The sequence below is a fragment of the Hordeum vulgare genome, chromosome 2H, assembly GCF_904849725.1.
Source record: "Hordeum vulgare subsp. vulgare chromosome 2H, MorexV3_pseudomolecules_assembly, whole genome shotgun sequence".
NCBI classification, from domain to species: domain Eukaryota; kingdom Viridiplantae; phylum Streptophyta; class Magnoliopsida; order Poales; family Poaceae; genus Hordeum; species Hordeum vulgare.
Window position 1 is genome coordinate 600853978 of NC_058519.1, and position 22464 is coordinate 600876441.

Sequence of the window (22464 nt, forward strand, 5' to 3'; positions counted from 1 at the left end):
AGCAAAGTGGTATGATGGCAACAGTGTGAGAAAAAGATATGTTGACGACAGACTATTCCTAACTGTTGTATCAATGGCGCCAGTAAATAGCACGTTGACGGGGGACTATTCTTCCCCAGCAATTGCTCCAAAAAAGTCTTGCAACAAGTAACAACAAAGTAGCGAGTAAGAGCAGTAGTGACAACAACAGCAGAGTAACAGAAGTAGTGACAATAGCAGCAGAGTAACAACAGTAGCAACACTGGTAGCGACAAAGTAACGTAGCAAGGAATAGTAGTCAAAGACTCGTAGGCAGTGGATCGGTGATGGATGAGTATGACAGATGTGATTCATCATGTAACAACTATAACACGGAGAGATAAGTAACTAGCTCCCGTTCGTCAATCTAATGTAGGCATGTATTCCGTATGTAGTCATACGTGCTTAGGGAAAAGAACTTGCATGACATGTATTGTCCATCCCTCCCGTGGCAGCGGGGTCCTAATGGAAACTACGGGATATTAAGGTTCTCCTTTTAATAAAGAACCGGACCAACGCATTAACACTTGGTGAATACATGAACTCCTCATACTATGGTCATCCCCGGGAGTGGTTCCGGCTATTGTCACTCCGGGGTTGCTGGGTCATAACACATAGTAGGTGACTACAAGTTGCAAGATAGGATCTAAAACACAAATACATTGGCGACAACATAATAGGTTCAAATCTGAAATCATGGCAGTCGGGCCCTAGTGACAAGCATTAAGCAAGGCAAAGTAGTAGCAACATTGATACATCCATTTTGCATCATGCTTTCATGTTGATATTTATCGCTTTATGGACTATTATTATTCTTTGTGGTACCATACTCATGCCTTTTCTCTCTTATTTTGGAAGGTTTATTTGAAGAGGGAGAATACCGGCAGCTGGAATTCTGGACTAGAAAAGGAGCAAGTTTGAGTCCTCTATTCTGCGCAACTCCAAATGCCCTGAAAATCAACGTGGAATTTTTTGGGATTATATAAAAAATATTGGGCGAAAGAAGTGCCAGAGGGGAGCTGCCAGGGGCCCACAAGCCTGGTGGCCGCGGCCTGCCCCCTTGGCTGCGGCAACAGGGATTGTGGGCACCCTGGTGGCCCACTGGCCCCCCCTCTTTTGCTATATGAAGGGTTTCGTCCAGAAAAAAATTAGGGCAGAGTTTTTTCGTGGATTCTTCGCCGCCACGAGGCGGAACTTGAGCAGAACCAATCTAGAGCTCCGGCAGGACGATCCTGCCGGGGAAACTTCCCTCCCGGAGGGGGAAATCATCGCCATCGTCATCAACAACACCCCTCTCGTCGGAGGGGAGTCATCTCCATCAAAATCTTCATCAGCACCATCTTATCTCCAAACCCTAGTTCATCACTTGTAATCAATCTCCGTCTCGCGACTTCGATTGGTACTTGTAAGGTTACTAGTAGTGTTGATTACTCTTTGTAGTTGATGCTAGTTGGATTACTTGGTGGAAGAGTTTATGTTCAGATCCTTGATGCTACTCATTACACCTCTGATCATGATTATGATTATGCTTTGTGAGTAGTTACTTTTGTTCCTGAGGACATGGGATAAGTGATGCTAATAATAGTCATATGAAATTGGTATTCGTTCGGTATTTTGATATGTTGTATGTTGTTTTTCCTCTAGTGGTGTTACGTGAACGTCGACTACGTAACACTTCACTATTATTTGGGCCTAGAGGAAAGCATTGGGGAGTAGTAAGTAGATGATGGGTTGCAAGAGTGACAGAAGCTTAAACCCAGTCTATGCGTTGCTTCGTAAGGGGATGATTTGGATCCACTAGTTTAATGCTATGGTTAGACGTTGTCTTAATTCTTCTTTCGTAGTTGCGGATTCTTGCGAGAGGGGTTAATCATAAGTGAGATGCTTGTCCAAGTAAGGGCAGTACCCAAGCGCCGGTCCACCCACATGTCAAACTATCAAAGTAACGAACGCGAATCATATGAACATGATGAAACTAGCATGACAGAAATTCCCGTGTGTCCTCGGGAGCGATTTTTCCTCCTATAAGACTTTGTTTAGGCTTGTCCCTTGCTACAAAAGGGATTGGGCCACTTTGCTGCACCGTTGCTACTACTTGTTACTTGTTACTTTTCACCTGCTACGTTTCACCTCACTACACCATCACTTGTTACCGCTACTTTCAGTGCTTACATTTATTATCTTGCTGAAAACCGTTTATCAGAGCCTTCTGCTCCTCGTTGGGTTCGACACTCTTACTTATCGGAAGGACTACGATTGATCCCCTATACTTGTGGGTCATCAAGACTCTTTTCTGGCGCCGTTGCTAGGGAGTGAACCGCCTTTGGTAAGTGGAATTTGGTAAGGAAACATTTATATACTCTGCTGAAATTTATTGTCACTTGTCACTATGGAAACTGTTCCTTTGAGGAATTTTTTCATGGTAAGGTACCTACTGAAAATATCTTTTATGAAATTCCTTCGGGTATGCTTGAGAAACTGCTGGCTAATCCTTTTACAGGAGATGGATCATCACATCCAGACTTGCGTCTAATCTTTGTAGATGAAGTTTGTGGTTTATTTAAGCTTGCAGGTTTGCCCGAGGATGGGGTAAAGAAGAAAGTCTTTCCGTTATCTTTGAAGGATAAGGCGTTGACATGGTATAGGCTATGTGATGATACTGGATCATGGGACTACAATCGAGTTAAATTCGAATTTCATCAAAAGTTTTATCCTATGCATTTAGTACATCGTGATCGGAATTATATTTATAACTTTTGGCCTCGTGACAGGGAAATCATAGCTCAAGCTTGGGGGAGGCTTAAATCAATGCTATATTCATTCCCCAATCATGAGCTCTCGAGAGAAATTATCACTCAAAACTTGTATGCTCGGCTTTCTGATGAAGATCGTACCATGCTTGACACTTCTTGTACCGGTTCTTTTATGAAGAAGGATATTGACCACAAGTGGAATTTATTGGAAAGAATCAAACGTAACTCTGAAGATTGGGAGCTTGAAGAAGGTAAGGAGTCAGGTATGAATTTCCAGTTTGATTGCGTTAAATCTTTTGTTGAAACAAGCACTTCTAGAGATTTGATTGCCAGTTTGATTGCGCTAAGTATGGACTTGACTCTGAGATAGTAGCTTCTCTATGTGAATCTTTTGCTTCTCATATTGATCTTCCCAAAGAGAAGTGGTTTAAGTATCATCCTCCTGTAGAAGTCAACATAGTTAAACCCAATCTAGTTGAAGAGAAAGACATTGCCTATAATGATCCTATTGTTCCTTGTGCCTACACTCAGAAACCACCTTACCCTGCTAGGAAAAAGGATTATTCTAAAGCTCCAACTGTGATACGTAGGGGTTACATTAGACCACTTGCACCCCCTGAGGAAATTAGAGTTCAACCTAGTGTTGCTATTATCAAAGATCTCTTAGCCGAAGACATAGATGGGCATGTTATCAAATTCTGTGAGGACTCCGCTAGAATTGCTAAACCTCACGCGAAATACAAATACGAACCTCTAGTTGGCCTACCCGTTGTTTCTGTCAAGATAGGAGATCACTGTTATCATGGTTTATGTGATATGGGTGCTAGTGTTAGTGCAATACCCCGGTCCCTTTATGATGAAATCAAAGATGAGATTGCACCTGTTGAGTTAGAACCCATTGATGTCACTATTACGCTAGCTGATAGAGACACTATCTGCCCTGTGGGAATTGTGAGAGACGTAGAAGTCCTGTGTGGTAAGATGAAGTATCCTAGTGATTTCCTCGTCCTTGCTACTGCACAAGATAGCTTTTGTCCCATCATATTTGGCAGACCCTTTCTCAACACTGTCAATGCTCATATTGATTGCATTAAACAGACTATCACTGTTAGTTTCGAGGGTGTGTCTCATGAATTTAACTTCTCCAAGTTTGGAAGACAACCCCATGAAAAAGAGTCGTCTGGTAGGGTTGAAATCATTGCTCTTGCCTCTATTGCCGTACCTCCTACAGATCCTTTAGAGCAATATCTGCTTGAGCATGAAAATGATATGCATATGGATGAAAGAGATAAGATAGATAAAATTGTTTTAGAACAATATCCTATTCTTAAGAATAATCTGCCTGTTGAGTCGCTTGGGGATCCTCCCCCACCAAAGGGTGATCCTGTGTTTGAGCTAAAACAATTACCAGATACACTTAAGTATGCCTATCTTGATGAGAAGGAGATATATCCTGTTATTATTAGTGCTCACCTCTCGAATCACGAAGAGAATAAGTTATTAAAAACTTTGAGGAAGCACCGTGATGCTATTGGATATACTCTTGATGATCTTAAGGGTATTAGTCCCACTCTATGTCAGCACAAGATTAAAACCGATCCTGATTCTAAGCCAGTAGCTGATCATCAACGGAGGTTAAATCCTAGGATGAAAGAGGTCATGAGAAAAGAAATATTAAAGCTTCTCGAAGCAGGAATCATTTATCCTGTTGCTCATAGTGATTGGGTAAGTCCAGTACATTGCGTACCTAAGAAGGGAGGTATCACCGTCGTTCCTAATGATAAGAATGAACTAATCCCACAGAGGATTATTACTGGCTATAGGATGGTGATAGACTTCCGGAAACTGAACAAGGCAACCAGAAAAGACCATTATCCTTTGTCATTTATTGACCAAATGCTAGAAAGGCTATCTAAACACACACACTTCTGCTTTCTAGACGGTTATTCAGGTTTCTCAAAAATACCTGTTGCACAATCTGATTAGGAGAGAACCACTTTCACCTGCCCCTTCGGTACCTTTGCTTATAGACGTATGCCTTTTGGCTTGTGCAATGCACCTGCCACCTTTCAAAGATGTATGATGGCTATATTCTGTGACTTTTGTGAAAAGATTGTTGAGGTTTTCATGGATGATTTCTCCGTTTACGGTTCTTCCTTTGAAGATTGCCTCAGCAACCTTGATCGAGTCTTACAGAGATGCAAAGATACCAACCTCGTCTTGAACTAGGACAAGTGCCATTTCATGGTTAATGAAGGCATAGTCTTAGGACACAAAATCTCTGAGAAAGGCATTGAAGTTGATAAGGCTAAGGTTGATGCAATTGAGAAAATGCCTTGCCCCACATATATCAGAGGTATACGAAGTTTCCTAGGTCATGCTGGTTTCTATAGAAGGTTCATTAAAGATTTCTCTAAGATTTCTAGGCCTCTTACCAACCTCTTGCAGAAGGATGTTCCTTTTGTTTTTGATGAGGATTGTGAGGAAGCTTTCGAAATACTTAAGAGGGCCTTGATAACCGCACCTATTGTTCAACCACCTGATTGGAACTTGCCCTTTGAAATCATGTGCGACGCTTGTGATTATGCTGTTGGTGTTGTTCTAGGACAAAGAGTTGATAAGAAGTTGAATGTTATTCACTATGCTAGTAAAACTCTAGACAGTGCCCAAAGAAACTATGCAACTACGGAGAAGGAATTTTTAGCAGCCGTGTTTGCATGTGAAAAGTTCAGATCTTATATAGTTGAATCCAAAGTCATTATTCATTCTAATCATGCTGCTATTAAGTACCTTATGGAGAAGAAGGACGCTAAGCCTAGGCTAAACAGATGGGTTCTCCTGCTACAGGAATTTGATTTGCACATTGTTGACCGATAGGGTGCTAATAACCCTGTAGAAGATAACTTTTCCAGGCTAGAGAATGTCCTTGATGACCCACAACCTATTGATGACAGCTTTCCTGATGAGCAACTGAATGTCATTCGCACTTCACATAGTGTACCGTGGTATGCTGATTACACAAACTATATCGTAGCCAAATACATACCACCCAGTTTCACCTACCAGCAAAAGAAGAAATTCTTCTTTGATTTTTGACACTACTTTTGGGATGATCCTCACCTTTATAAGGAAGGAGTAGATGGTGTTATTAGACGTTGTGTGCCTGAACATGAACAGGGACAAATCCTGCAGAAGTGTCATTCCGAAGCCTACGGAGGACCCCATGATGGAGATAGAACTGCTCATAAGGTATTGCAATCAGGTTTCTATTGGCCCAGACTCTTCAAGGACGCCCGTAAGTTTGTCTTGTCCTGTGACGAATGTCAAAGAATAGGGAACATCAGTAAACATCAGGAAATGCCTATGAACAATTCGCTTGTCATTGAACCATTTGATGTCTGGGGCTTTGATTATATGGGACCCTTCCCGAGTTCCAATGGGTATACTCACATCTTAGTTGCTGTTGATTACGTCACTAAGTGGGTAGAAGCTATCCCCACTAGAAATGCTGATCACCACACCTCTATTAAGATGCTTAAAAAAGTCATTTTCCCAAGATTTGGAGTCCCTAGATATCTGATGACCGATGGCGGTTCACACTTCATTCATGGTGTTTTCCGCAAGATGCTCGCTAAGTATGATGTCAACCACAGAGTTGCATCTCCTTATCATCCTCAGTCTAGTGGTCAAGTGGAGTTGAGTAATAGGGAGATCAAATTGATCTTACAAAAGACTGTCAATAGATCTCGAAAGAATTGGTCTAGCAAACTTGACGATGCACTATGGGCTTATAGGACTGCTTATAAGAATCCCATGGGCATGCCGCCATATAAAATGGTTTACGGTAAGCCCTGTCATTTACCTCTTGAGCTAGAACACAAAGCTTATTGGGCGATCAAAGAGCTCAACTTCGATTTCAAACTTGCCGGTGAGAAGTGGTTGTTTGATATCAGCTCATTAGATGAATGGAGGGCCAAGGCATATGAAAATGCCAAGTTGTTCAAGGAAAAGGTTAAGAGATGGCATGATAAAAGAATACAAAAACGTGAGTTCAATGTAGGTGATTATGTCCTGCTATACAATTCTCGCTTAAGATTCTTCGCAGGCAAACTTCTCTTGAAATGGGAAGGTCCCTACCTTGTCGAGGAAGTATATCGTTCTGGTGCCATCAAAATCAATAACACGGAAGGTAATTTTCCTAGAGTGGTAAACGGGCAAAGAATCAAGCATTATATCTCTCGTACTCCCATAAATGTTGAGACCAATATCATCAATATCATAATTCGAGAGGAGTACATAAGAGATGTTTATGAGCCTATTTCAGACTCTCAAAATGAAGAGGTATGTGTTTCGGTAAGTAATTGGACTCCAAAACTTTTCCAGGAGGAAATTTTCTCCGTTTTGGAATTTACGGAAAAATAGAAAAATAAAAAGCAGTCGGAGAGCGCACGAGGCAGCCACAAGCTTGGTCGCCGCGGCGACAGGGCTTGTGGGCACCTCGTGTGCCTTCCGGACTCCGTTTTCTTGCGGAGCACTCCTTCTTGCCTAGAAAAAATCATTATATATATGCCCGAGGGTTTTGATCTCCGTATCATGCAGTTTTCCTCTGTTTTCGTTTCGAGCCTGTTTCTGCTGCAGATCTAGACTGTTATGGCGTCCCCAAAAGCTCCGAAGGACAGGGTCTTTGAGAAGGTTATCAATCCTTACCTCGTAGAAGTGTTGCAGCACCCTCAATCTATCAAGATGAGTGAGGGGATGTTGCACATCCGTGATGTTGAGGGGCCTAAGAAGACCGGAAGCATGGAGACTAGGCTCGAAGCAATGGAGCAACAAGTCTTCAAGTGCCAAGGGATGGTGGAGCGTGGACTCAACTCCAACCACATGATGATCACGGAGTTCACCAACAAGCACAAGATGGATGCCAATGACATTGGGAAGCACCTCTCCAGGCTCTATGACAGGATTGACCAACTCCAGGGCCAGATCTATGACCTGCAGAACCAAAACTGTGAGTATGAGTATAGATTTAAATCAATACGGTTGGCTGCAGATTTGAGGATTTCGGCGACTCGTTCATCCTGCCATGATGGAGCACCTATGCCTTGGAAGACGGAGGATCAGAATCATGCTGCAACAACTCCTCCACCACCACCAAAGGAAGACAACTGAGCATTGGTATGGGCAATCCCCTTGGCTTTTGCCAAGCTTGGGGGAGTTGCCCTGGTATCGTATCACCTTTATATCTTTTGCTTTTACCTTTATTTTAGTTCTTTCCTTTTCAGTTTTGACTTTCTTCTCTTAGTGGAATAAGTCTTTAGTGTTTAGTTTGAGTCTTTTGCCTTGTGTCTCCCCCGATGTATTCGAGCTTGCGAGCTATATAATAAAGAGTATCTTAGTCAAGGGCTTTGTTTTGTGCCATGATCAAAAGTATGAAAAGAACGATAGCATGAAAGATCATGAGATGATCTTATGGAAAGTGATAGCTTCACATATAAAAAGTATGATGATTGAAACTTGTTGAGAATATCCAACATAGACCCCAGTCATTGTTGCAATTAATAAGAAGTAATAAGGAAAGATAGGTGCACATATAAATATATCATATTAGACACTTTCTATAATTGTGAGCACTCACCAAACTATTACATGCTTAGAAGTAGATGTTGGACAAGGAAGACAACATAATGAATTATGTTTGATTGATTCCAAACAATGTTATATGATTAGAGATCTCCTAGCATGTGACTATTGCTTCCACCTCATATTATCCAGAACTCCCGCACCAAGTAGAGATACTACTTGTGCATCCATAAACCTTCAACCCAGTTTTGCCATGAGTGTCCACCATACCTACCTATGGATTGAATAAGACCCCTCAAGTAAGTTGTCATCGGTGCGAGCAATAAAAATTTCTCTCTAATATGTATGATCTATTAGTGTGTGGAAAATAAGCTTTATACGAACCTATGATGAGGAAGACATAAAAGCGACATACTGCATAATAAAGTTCTTTATCACAGGAGGCAATATAAAGTGACGTTCCTCCGCACTAAGAGGACACACATCCAAACCTCAAAAGCGCATGACAACCTCTGCTTCCCTCCGCGATGGGCCTATCTTGTACCTTTACTTTTGTCCTTGTGAAAGTCTTGGTGATCAACACCAATTCCCTATTCCGTCTTCATCTTGGTAAACGTCATATGCTAGGGAAAGATCTATATTCATATATCAACTTGGAGATGAGTACTTATGCTTTATTATTGTTGACTTTACCATTGAGGTAAATGGTTGGGAGGTAAAATTATAAGCCCCTATCTTTCTCTATGTCCAACTGAAACTTTGACACCATGAGTACCACGTGAGTTGTAACAATTGTGGAAAACAAAAGAGATGATTGAGTATGTGGATTTGCTTTACAAGCTCTTATTTGACTCTTTCTGATGTTATGATAAATTGCAATTGCTTCAGTGACTATGGACTGTTGTTGGCTACTTCTCGGTAAGGTTTTCGATTCATACTTTGCTTTGTGAAGGAATTGTTACTTACCCATAAGAATCTTTATGATTTATTGCTGTTCTATGTGTGATCATGATGCCCTCATGTCCGTATTATGTTTTATCGACACCTTCGTCCCTAAACTTGTGGACATGTTTATGGATCTTGGTTTTCGCTTGAGGACAAGCGAGGTCTAAGCTTGGGGGAGTTGATACGTCCATTTTGCATCATGCTTTCATGTTGATATTTATCGCTTTATGGACTGTTATTATACTTTGTGGTACCATACTTATGCCTTTTCTCTCTTATTTTGCAAGGTTTATTTGAAGAGGGAGAATACCGGCAGCTGGAATTCTGGACTGGAAAAGGAGCAAGTCTAAGTCCTCTATTCTGCGCAACTCCAAATGCCCTGAAAATCAACGTGGAATTTTTTGGGATTATATAAAAAAATATTGGGCGAAAGAAGTGCCAGAGGGGAGCTGCCAGGGGCCCACAAGCCTGGTGGCCGCGACCTGCCCCTTGGCCGCGGCAACAAGGCTTGTGGGCACTCTGGTGGCCCACTGGCCCCCTCTGTTGCTATATGAAGGGTTTTGTCCGGAAAAAAATTAGGGCGGAGCTTTTTCGTGGATTCTCCGCCGCCACGAGGCGGAACTTGAGCATAGCCAATCTGGAGCTCCGGCAGGACGATCCTGCCGGGGAACCTTCCCTGCCGGAGGGGGAAATCGTCGCCATCGTCATCACCAACTCTCCTCTCGTCGGAGGGGAGTCATCTCCATCAACATCTTCATCAGCACCATCTCATCTCCAAACCCTAGTTCATCACTTGTAACCAATCTCCGTGTCGCGACTCCGATTGGTACTTGTAAGGTTACTAGTAGTGTTGATTGCTCTTTGTAGTTGATGCTAGTTGGATTACTTGGTGGAAGAGTTTATGTTCAGATCCTTGATGCTACTCATTACACCTCTGATCATGATTATGATTATGCTTTGTGAGTAGTTACTTTTGTTCCTGAGGACATGGGATAAGTCATGCTAATAATAGTCATGTGAATTTGGTATTCGTTCGGTATTTTGATATGTTGTATGTTGTTTTTCCTCTAGTGGTGTTATGTGAACGCTCACTACATAACACTTCACCATTATTTGGGCCTAGATGAAGGCATTGGGGAGTAGTAAGTAGATGATGGGTTGCTAGAGTGACAGAAGCTTAAACCCCAGTCTATGCGTTGCTTCGTAAGGGGTTGATTTGGATCAACTAGTTTAATGCTATGGTTAGACGTTGTCTTAATTCTTCTTTCGTAGTTGCTGATGCTTGCGAGAGGGTTTAATCATAAGTGGGATGCTTGTCCAAGTAAGGGCAGTACCCAAGCGCCGGTCCACCCACATGTCAAACTATCAAAGTAACAAACACGAATCATATGAATATGATGAAACTAGCATGACAGAAATTCTCGTGTGTCCTCGGGAGCGTTTTTTCCTCCTATAAGACTTTGTTCAGGCTTGTCCCTTGCTACAAAAGGGATTGGGCCACTTTGCTGCACCGTTGCTACTACTTGTTACTTGTTACTTTTCACCTGCTACGTTTCACCTCACTACACCATCACTTGTTACCGCTACTTTTAGTGCTTACACTTATTACCTTGCTGAAAACCGTTTATCAGAGCCTTCTGCTCCTCATTGGGTTCGACACTCTTACTTATCGAAAGGACTACGATTGATCCCCTATACTTGTGGGTCATCAAACATCAATCTCAGAACATAGTGGATACTAGGGATCAATCCCTGTCAAAACTAACTCGATTACATGATAGATCTCATCCAACTCATCACCGTCCAGCAAGCCTACGATGAGATTACTCACGAACGATGAAGAGAATCATGGAATTGGCGATGGAGGAAGGTTGATGATGACGATGGGATGATCTCCCCTCTCCGGAGCCCAGAATGGACTCCAGATCTGCCCTCCAGATGAAGAATAGGAGGTGGCGGCGCCTCCGTATCGTAAAACGCGATGAATCCTTCTCTCTATTTTTTTCCGGGCGAGACGGAATAAATAGAGCTGAGTTTGGAGGCGGTGGTGCCACGTGGGCCCCACAAGCCCTCACGGTGTAGCGAGGGGGTTGGCCGCGGCCCAGGGGCTTGTGGCCCACTGGCACACCTCCTCCGGTGGATCTTTGCGCAGGTATTTTTCATTATTTCCAGAAAAATTCTCCGTAAATTTTCAGGACATTCCGAGAACTTTTATTTCTCCACAAAAACAACACCATCGCAATTCTGCTGAGAACAACGTCAGTCCGGGTTAGTTCCATTCAAATCATGCAAATTAGAGTCCAAAACAAGGGCAAAAGAGTTTGGAAAAGTAGATACGACGGAGACGTATCACACACCAGCCTACCAGGGGGCTGGTTCCCTCCCACTTTCGTCCCATGTGGCCCTCCGGGACAGGTGGACCCTCACGGTGGACCCCCGGTACCCTTTCAGTGGTCCTGGTACAATACCGATAAACCCCGAAACCTTTCCGGTGACCGAAACTGGACTTCCCATATATAAATCTTCACCTCCAGACTATTCCGGAACTCCTCGTGACATCCAGGATCTCATCCGGGACTCCAAACAACTTTTAGTAACCACATATACAATTCCCATTACAACTCTAGCATCACCGAACCATAAGTGTGTAGACCCTACGGGTTCGGGAACCATGCAGACATGACCGAGACACCTCTCCGGCCAATAAACAATAGCAGGATATGGATACCCATATTGTCTCCCACATATTCCACGATGATCTCATCGGATGAACCACGATGTCAAGGATTCACTCAATCCCGTATACAATTTCCTTTGTCTATCGGTATGATACTTGCCTGAGATTTGATTGTCGGTATCCCTATACCTTGTTCAATCTCGTTACCGACAAGTCTATTTACTCGTTCCGTAACACATGATCCCGTGGCTAACTACTTAGTCACATTGAGATTATTATGATGATGTATTACCGAGTGGGCCCAGAGATACCTCTCCGTCACATGGAGTGACAAATCCCAGTCTCGATTCGTACCAACCCAACAGACACTTTCGGAGATACCTGTAGTGCACCTTTATAATCACCCAGTTACGTTGTGACGTTTGATACACCCAAAGCATTCCTACAGTATCCGGGAGTTGCACAATCTCATGGTCTAGGGAAATTATACTTGACATTATAAAAGCTCTAGCAGACGAACTACACGATCTTGTGCTATGCTTAGGATTGGGTCTCGTCCATCACATCATTATCCTAATGATGTGATCCCATTATCAATGACATCCAATGTCCATGGCCAGGAAACCATGACCATCTATTGATCAACGAGCTAGTCAATTAGAGGATCACTAGGGACATGTTGTAGTCTACGTATTCACACATGTATTACAGTTTCCGGTTAATACAATTATAGCATGAACAATAGCCAATTATCATGAACAAGGAAATATAATAATAACCACTTTATTATTGCCTCTAGGGCATATTTCCAACAAATTAAACTATGAGAAATCACATCTGTGAGGATCCCCGCAATGATGTTCTCTCGAGTCGCTTTGGCAAGCATGCGCGAAAATACATGTGCCACTAAATTAAACATAATGGGAGACGATGGGTCTCCCTGTTTTAAACCCTTTCCACCCCCAAAATATGGGCCCAAAGTATCATTAATTTTGACAACAAAGAAGCTTTGTTCAAGTAAAGAGAAAATCCAATTAATCCATTTATTCCCAAAACCTCTGAATGTCAACATCCCCAAAAGGAAATCCGAGTTAACCCTATCATATGCTTTGTCATAGTTTAATTTCAAGATAACACCGGATTTCCCATATTTATGCACCTCATGGATTGCCTCATGTACCGTGAAAACAATTTGAAGAATGAAACGACCACTGAAAAATGAAGTTTGACAAGGTGATAGAAGTTGATGGCCAAGGGGAGAAATCGTGTTTGCCATGGCTTTGCTGAAAATTTTCACCGAAACGTTACTAAAATAGATAGGCCTAAATTTATTCATATGTCTAGCATTTGTTTCTTTAGGAATAAGAGTAATGATGGAATAGTTGAGGCTTTGTATATCTAAATAACCGTTTTCAAAGTTTCTAACCAAGGCCATAAAGTACTTCTTAATTAAATCTCAAAATCTTTGGTAAAAAAAGAAAAGAAAGGCCATCAAGGCCAGGGGCTCCGCAGACATACGAACCCATAATGGCTTCCTTAATTTCTTCCTCCAAGAAAGGTTTCTCTAACTTCTCATTCTCTTCATCCGTGACTTTCTCTTCTGCTGGCCAACAATGATCATCAAGGTGTATATTAGGTTTATATTCATAGCCAAAAAGCATTTTATAAAAAGTACTTGCCACTCCCAACATCTCATTCATGGAATGAATAGGGCCATCCGGGCCTTCCAGGACCGAAGGATGATTTTTTTTTCTTTTGTGTTGGTTAGCAACCACATGAAAATATGTAGTATCCGTGTCCCCTTTCAAAATCTTCCCGTCTCTAGATCTTTGCCACATGGCAGTCTCCTCTTTTTTCCAGATATTGTCTAATTCTGCCTTAATCTCTCTCATCGTGAGGACATCCTCATATGAGACTCTATTTTGTTCAGAAAAGACATCCCAAATATCAAATTCTCGTAGCAAATATTTTCTTTTTCTTCATAGCAGCTTTTATATATTAATACTCCATCCCTTCGCCTTTTTCCTTAATAATTTAGTCTTAAACTGCCAAGTGTAAATGGCAGAGGTGAAGGGAGAAGGGGTAGACCAGGTTTTCTCCACCAAGGAGGGAAAATCAGGTTGATCTAACCATCATTTTTCAAACCAAAAAGGTTTGCCCACCTTATCACCCCTAGAACCAGTATCTTGTAGGAGGGGGTATGATCACTCCCTACCGTGGGTAAGGCACATAATGTAGTAAGTGGTAAATGCATGTCCCAATCAATAGAAGATAAAACTCTATCTATCACAACAAAAATAAGATTGTCTTGATTATTGCTCCAACTAAAAACCCTGTTTGCAAATTTTGTCTCCATGAGACCCCATTTATTTATCCAAAAATTAAAAAGGAAAGCCCAGTAATTATTGACAATACCAAAAGATTTATCCCTAGATTCCCTGATTAAGTTGAAATCACCCCTAGAAGGACTGGATATGAAAGCCCCTCCATCAACTCATGAAGTTCTTCTATAAAATCCACCTTATCTACATCATAAGATGTCCTATATACCACCACAAGGTGCCAACACATCTGATCCAATTTATTTTGAAGGGTGATGGTTAGACAATATGTCTTACACATGATACCAATAGTGTCCATAATATCACTATTAATACCAACTAAAATACCACCTGCAGACCCTATAGAAGGTAGGCAATGCCATACATATGGAATAGATCCAACAATAGTATTTAGGAAAGAATCCTCAAATTTTTCTTTCTTTATTTCCTGAAATCCAACAAAATCTGGTTTGTTATTATTAATAATGTTAGACAGACAGTGTAATTTTCCATTTTGGCTCACACCTCTAATGTTCCAAAGGAGACCTATCATGAGATTTTAAAAGAGTTTGACACGCTACATAGCCCAACTTTTTTAATAGCACCACAATCCCCACATGAACGAGCAGTGCCCCCTGGCATGTGGGAAAATGAGTCGTCATCCTTTCCTGGAGTACAAACTCCATCTAAATCACAAAAGGATTCATCTATACTATTAGGTAAAGATATCTCAGGATTCTGAGTAGCAAAAGCTAAGCAATTCTCAGTTTCAATCCTAATAATGTTGTTAACAATACAATCGTTCTCTTCTTCATTATCACCAAGTCCCAAATTCACAACAGAAGCATATTCCTCCAAACTAGAGCATGAGTCAGAGGTAAATGACTTACTTTTAAAAGTAGTAGGAACTACTAGGTTTTTCTTCATCTTGTAGGCTACAACTTTTTTCCATAATATTTTGCTTTTTCTTCAACCTATTGCTTGGTATTTGAGAGATCACAGGACCTCACTCGCTATTATTGCCCTTCTTTTCCTTTATAGTTGACACACCAGATGCATGAAATAGAGAAGTGTTGCATCTCCCTAGAGCTAACATCTTCATTCGTTGAGCAACACGTTTATCAATCGTTGACAACTCCATGTCAGAAACTTCAATTCCATCTTCATTTCCAGTACTAGAGCCTGGACTATCAAGGCCTTGTAGTAAGTCAGAGCAATAGATCTTTTAAACAAAGATAAGGGATGTCCTTTCATTTGTCTTTTTATCTTTGTAAGATTTAGTCCTAGAGTACTCCTCATTGTAAGCTTTTCCTTTGGGTGTAGATAGTTTTTCTACAACCATTTTATATGAGATAGTCTCAACTTCCTCGGTCACAAGACCCTCCTCCAACTACTTTTCCATAGGTATAGGTGGGAGCAAGCAGCCAGCAAAGGAGCAGAATGAAAGCACATGGCCTCTCTCAGCCTGTATGAGCCAACATAGTTAAATGTGCTAGTTTTGTTAGCAAGATATAACTCATTAAACCCCCCATCTCCTTCTTTTAGTAATTCCTTATCAATATCATCCAACTCTTTTTCAATATCAACAACAATTATGTTATTAGGTCCTTCATCATCATTTGGATCGTGTGCACCAATTTTCCCAAAACCTTCCACAGTAAATTCCAGAATATAAAGCTTCTTCCTCATTTCCGTCAATCTCTCAAAGGGGATCTTAGCTGGATTTTGGCAGACAATTTTGATCCTGACTTTCTCATAGAAACTCTTCATCATACCATTCCAAACAACATCCACTAAGATACCAAAACAAGAGGCAATTTGTGAGAACAATTTCCAAGTACGCCACTTTGGGGACAGTCCCACAATTCCTACCCAAGCTTCAATCAATTCACTAAAAGGGTCTACCGAGCTAGTCCATTGTTCAACAAAGACAGACACACCACTCATTGGAAGGTCAAAAGTAGGGAAATCAATAAGCTCATCCACATTCTTCCATGGAGGGAACCTAACCAGGAAAGATTTCTCAGAGAGAGACCTCATGTGCCAATGCCACTATCTAATTTTGCCGAAAATTCCAGACAAGTTTTTACGTAGTTCCTCTTGAGTGGTCTCCCCTTTGAAAATTTGCACTTCTCCACAATTCCTGAAATTAAGCCAATTTGCTTCTCTCCCTATAGGAGCATCTATATGGTAAAAACCCACACCTAAGGGAGAACTACCAAAGAAGGTGGCAACTTGGCGTGGTTGAGCCCAAGCAGTGTAGTTATTGACATTATGTCCTTCGAGCCCATAGATGAAACACTTCTAGGTTTTGATGTATTTGCCAGCATAATGGTCGGGGCCTCCATATGTAAAGCATACCATGTCTTTATACCTCTCATCAAGGATTTGGATAGGACGAGCTGGTGTAGGAGGAGCAGCCGCCATCGGGGGTTGTTGTCGTGGAGGAGAAACTTTGGGGCTAGTTCTCAACTCGACTTCGTTAGACATAGGAGGTCGTCCACCTGAGCCACACTGTTGTCGAGCACCAGCAGTCCTGAGCGGGGCCGGCGCTCATTGCTTGCCCGTGCCTTGTTGTTGAGCCTTGTCCGCCATGGTCACAACCTCCGCAAAGGATCTCGATCCCGGACCAATTCCTTCCCGAACAATCTTCAAGGTAGTAGGGGTAGGATCAAATGGACGGAGTTTGGTATCAGGGAACAAATCTGACGGAGAAAATTCTCCAGATCGGAGATCTTTCCGGATCCAGGTTGTGGTGGACGAGGGGGTTTGTAAGGCCGATAGTGATGACCGGGGGGGGGGGGGGGATAGACCACAACTGGCCAAAAACTCTAGATATATACCACTTCCTCATCATGAGGGTGGGGGTGAGTGTTCTAGGCCGACATGGGCCCGACACAACACATTTGATGGACGGTAGCGGCCTGGATACAAGGCCCAGGCCCACTAGGTGTGATATTCTGATGTGTTCGCTCGCCACACCCACCTAAATCGTGGGAGGACGGGGAGAACTTTGGGGGGAGGGGGGATTGCATGCCGACGACGGGGAATCCGTCGAAATAGAGCATAAGCTCGACACAAGCTTCGGTGGAATTTTTTTAGTCGGAGTACGACATTGTTCATGGGACAACCCAACATTATCATGTATAAGCTGAAGTGTGGTTTTATTGTGAAATTTTAATTGAGAAAGGGGAGGCGCTTCACCTCGGTCACCTGACCATGGCGGCTCAAAGTTCACGTGGCGGGGGCGGCCATCGACGCGAAGCATCGTGGTCAATCCGATGCCGGTGTTAGAGATAGGAATGGCATCGGAACCGCCGACAATGGCTTTGGTGGCACCCTGGTGGGCATCACACCCATGATGCATCCCCATCTCTCTGCCCGAGCTGGGTCCTCCGATTTCCCCTCCCTGCACGCCTAGCTGACGAAAGCCTTTGGCGGCTAGGAGGGATGGGGCATCGTGCGCTTCTCCTAGGTTGTCCCCTCGAAGTAGATCCGCCATGCCAAGTTCAGCAGCTCCTTGTTGGCTTGATCGTCGCATACCTCAGCAAATCTCCGCGCAGGGGACAGCGGGTTCGATCGCTCCTCCATCCTCAGATCTGCCTCCCTCCTTTCACGCACACACAACGTCCATGAGAGGGCGTCGCCGTGGATCCGCACCGCACGTTCCCGCCAGCGTCTTCCCCTTGTCTCCCTCAAGGTCGCCGTTGAGATCGAATGGATCGGCTACAACATCTCCGGGAAAGCCTGGTAGATGTGTGGGAGCGGCATCCGGAAGCCTCCTCGCTCCCTCACTCCGGTAGTAGTAGGGTGGCTCGACATCGGTGACTGCGTAGTAGGCAACGGCGACGAGCGGCGGCGGCGACGGTGACGGTGGTAGTGGTGGGTGATGCGGTAGGTGGGGGAAGCGAGTCGCACAAGCACTCATGGGACACGGTCCTATGGGGGAAGCTCCACCACCAATCGAATTCAGAATCGGAAGGACATAATTGTTTGCTTGTTTTTTACATGTCTTTCGGTAGCTTGAACACAAAACATTCGTTGTTGTTCGTTACCTTCAACCGTGCATGTAACGTGTGCATTGCTCGAGACGCACGTATTCCCATTTACCTGATTCTTATCGTAAGATTAGCTTGCGTTTGTTTAAAAAAAGGAGGGCTGCTACGCATCCGTCAGTAGATGAATTGAAAACATCATCCACGTCCTTCACCGTTGGATTGTGACACAAACAGCCATCAGATCTCTCCTAAGGTGCACGTTGCAAAATGCAACAAGATAGATGTTGCGTAGCTCGCTACGCAACAACAGCTTTGTTGCGAAACCATTGAAGTGTTGGACTCTGTTGTGTTTGCAACAAACATCTTGTGGCAGAAACATTTACAAAACAGATACGGTGTTGCAGAATTTTTTGTTCTCGTCTTTACTATTTTTTGCATCATAGATGACGTTGCGGGAGGATTTTTGCAACAAAGGTGGTGTTGCAGATTTTTTTTTCGTCTAAACTTTTTTTGCAACGTAAATGATGTTGCGGGAAGATTTTTGCAACAAAGGTGGTGTTGCAGAAAAAAATTCGTCTAAACTTTTTTTACAACATAGATGATGTTGCTAGAGGATTTTCGCAACATGAACGACGATGTTGCAGAATTCAGGCAACCTCTCCATGAGCACGTTGCTGGCTACCCGTGACCGGAATGAGAGACGACGGAGAGAGATGAGAGAGAAGACAAGGTCAGTTTTGAATAAAAAACGAGTGACTCAGGTCAGATAAGGTAGAAAGATGTAGTGCGATGCATGGATCCAGAAGGGACACACGTTGCATGCCAGAGGCGACGGATGCCTCGAACTGAATCGGTCGGCTGACCAGGATGTTTTCGCGGGGCTGCTACGCATCCCCGGTAGATGAATTGAAAACATCATCCACCTCCTTCACCGTTGGATTGTGACACAAACAACCATCAGATCTCTCCTAAGGTGCATGTCGCAAAATGCAACAAGATAGATGTTGCGTAGCTCGCTATGCAACAACAGCTTTGTTGCGAAACCATTGAAGTGTTGGACTCTGTTGTGTTTGCAACAAACATCTTGTTGCAGAAACATTTACAAAATAGAGACGGTGTTGCAGAATTTTTTGTTCTCGTCTTTACTAGTTTTTGCAACATAGATGACGTTGCGGGAGGATTTTTGCAACAAAGGTGGTGTTGCAGATTTTTTTTTCGTCTAAACTTTTTTTTGCAACGTAGATGATGTTGCGGGAAGATTTTTACAACAAAGGTGGTGTTGCAGAAAAAAAAATCCGTCTAAACTTTTTTTACAACATAGATGATGTTGCTAGAGGATTTTCGCAACATGAACGATGTTGCAGAATTCAGGCAACCTTTCCATGAGCACGTTGCTGGCTACCCGTGACCGGAACGAGAGATGACAGAGAGAGATCAGAGAGAACACAGGGTCAGTTTTGAATAAAAAACGAACGATTCAGGTCAGATAAGGTAGAAAGATGTAGTGCGGTGCATGGGTCGAGAAGGGACACGCGTTGCGCGCCAGAGGCGATGGATGCATCGAACTGAATCGGTGGGCTGACCAGGATGTTTTCCCTAAAAAAAGAAGTAAAACTGATGGCTTCTCAGCATGAGATTAGCTTGCGTTCGTTCAACAAGAAAATAAAAACTGAACTCTTGGGAACGAAGCAAATGTTGATAACCTGATCTCCTGGGAACGGTCTCCAGACTTTTCAGGGAGTAACCGACAATCTGAGAGATCTCACAATCTGACATGCACGATATATATCGTCCGTGGTTTATTTAGTTTGTACTCTTGATGATGCGGCTCGTCATAAGCTGATCCTTTCCTTCGAGCTCGTCTACTAGCTAGGGTACCGGCCGCCGGCCTCGACAAATCTATACACAGATCGATCCATCCATCCGCAACGGAGATCGATGGCCGATCCGCGCGTACACCGCGCCGGCGGTAAGATCGCGGACGACATCCTCCGCGACGTCTTCCAGCGCCTGCCGAGCCACCAGGACCTCCTCCGCTGCGCAGCCACGTGCAAGCGATGGCGCCGCGTCGTCACCGACCGTGCCTTCCTCCAATGCATCGGCCTCTGGCCGCAGACGGCGCGCCACCCGTCCCTCCTCGCTGGGATCTTCTACCAGATTACGTGCCCCGCCGGTAAGCCCCGTCCGAAAAGCGACGCGCCTCCGGAGTTCTTGAACCTTCAGCTTGGGGGAGCGCATCCTACCTTCAGCAGGTCCGTCCATGGTGCGCATCTCGCCTTTGGCTCATTGGTCGACGACGACGACGGCCTCTTCGACTACGCAGGGCCACTCGCATCGCGCCGTGGTCTTCTCCTCGTGAACATCATGCTGCCTACCATGTTCAACGACGGCATGTACCGTAGAGTCCATGATAAGCGCCTGCTCGCGGTGTGCCGTCCTGTGGTCGACAAGCAGCGCCGTCTTCTTCCACTGCTTTCCTTCGACTTGATTGGATTCTCGGACTGGTACCTCACCGGCTGCGCGCTCCTCACCGACGAGGACCATGGTGTCGTTGACTGTTTCGATCAACGACGACAGCAGCGGTCGCCGTCGTCGTTTCAAGTGTTCTTGACCTACACCGGCGACTATGGGATCATATATGTCTACATGTACTCCTCTGCCACCGATACTTGGAGCACGCCCACCAAGTTTTGCCAGGCTTCAAACCTCATCAGGTGTGGGAATTTCGCCGGCGTTGTCACCCCTAACACCGTGCACTGGTTGTACAAGGACGAGACAAGCTTCTACACGCTCGATGTAGACGCCATCACCACCAATGTCTCCCTGACCAAGATCCCGATCCACGTCGAAGGATGTCTGCAGTGGGGGCGGGTGTTGTTTCCGTGCGTCATCGGGGAAGGAAAGCTTTCGTTCGTGAGTATGCACAAACATGGTGTCCTAGAGCTTTGGACCAAGCAAGAACAAGATGACGACAGTGAGGCTGGTGCGGGAGGGTGGTTGCGCTCCCACCTGATGAATCTAGGAAGCAAGGAGGAAATAAACAATGTCTTCTACGCGGAGAGGAGAGGTGCCATGCTCATCGAGCAGCGTGGTGGTTCTTTTTTCACCATTGATCTCAAGAGCAAGGAGAAGGCGTCCATTGATATCAAGGGCGAGGAAAATGGGCCTTTCAAGAGCCATTGTAGGTTCCCAATGTTTCGTTGTAGTAGTACTTGGTGTAACGGAGTCTACGGCGGAAGATGGTTCGAGTACATGACGCCGGTATTGTACGAGATGGATTCGGTGTTTGACCGTGGCATGTTCTCCACATCTGATCAGAGGCAAGATGGAGACGGTTTAATTCAATAATTTGTAATGAACATTTACCTACTACATGTGGGGTTTGGTAAAAAAAGAAAAGAAAGGCCATCAAGGCCAGGGGCTCCGCAGACATACGAACCCATAATGGCTTCCTTAATTTCTTCCTCCAAGAAAGGTTTCTCTAACTTCTCATTCTCTTCATCCGTGACTTTCTCTTCTGCTGGCCAACAATGATCATCAAGGTGTATATTAGGTTTATATCATAGCCAAAAAGCATTTTATAAAAAGTACTTGCCACTCCCAACATCTCATTCATGGAATGAATAGGGCCATCCGGGCCTTCCAGGACCGAAGGATGATTTTTTTTTCTTTTGTGTTGGTTAGCAACCACATGAAAATATGTAGTATCCGTGTCCCCTTTCAAAATCTTCCCGTCTCTAGATCTTTGCCACATGGCAGTCTCCTCTTTTTTCCAGATATTGTCTAATTCTGCCTTAATCTCTCTCATCGTGAGGACATCCTCATCTAAGACTCTATTTTGTTCAGAAAAGACATCCCAAATATCAAATTCTCGTAGCAAATATTTTCTTTTTCTTCATAGCAGCTTTTATATATTAATACTCCATCCCTTCGCCTTTTTCCTTAATAATTTAGTCTTAAACTGCCAAGTGTAAATGGCAGAGGTGAAGGGAGAAGGGGTAGACCAGGTTTTCTCCACCAAGGAGGGAAAATCAGGTTGATCTAACCATCATTTTTCAAACCAAAAAGGTTTGCCCACCTTATCACCCCTAGAACCAGTATCTTGTAGGAGGGGGTATGATCACTCCCTACCGTGGGTAAGGCACATAATGTAGTAAGTGGTAAATGCATGT

At 43.7% G+C, this 22464-nt stretch overlaps 1 protein-coding gene across 1 annotated transcript; it reads left to right on the forward strand.

Moving 5' to 3' along the window:
- Positions 1-20230: 20230 nt before the first annotated feature.
- LOC123428712 lies at positions 20231-21640 on the forward strand. The gene has a single exon (XM_045112887.1). It carries the CDS (start codon positions 20231-20233, stop codon positions 21638-21640), a length of 1410 nt encoding a protein of 469 aa, XP_044968822.1.
- The last annotated feature ends 824 nt before the right edge of the window (positions 21641-22464 follow it).

Coding starts and splice junctions, on each gene's coding strand:
- LOC123428712 (XM_045112887.1), top strand. CDS start 20,231: ATGGCCGATCCGCGCGTACACCGCGCCGGCGGTAAGATCGCGGACGAC.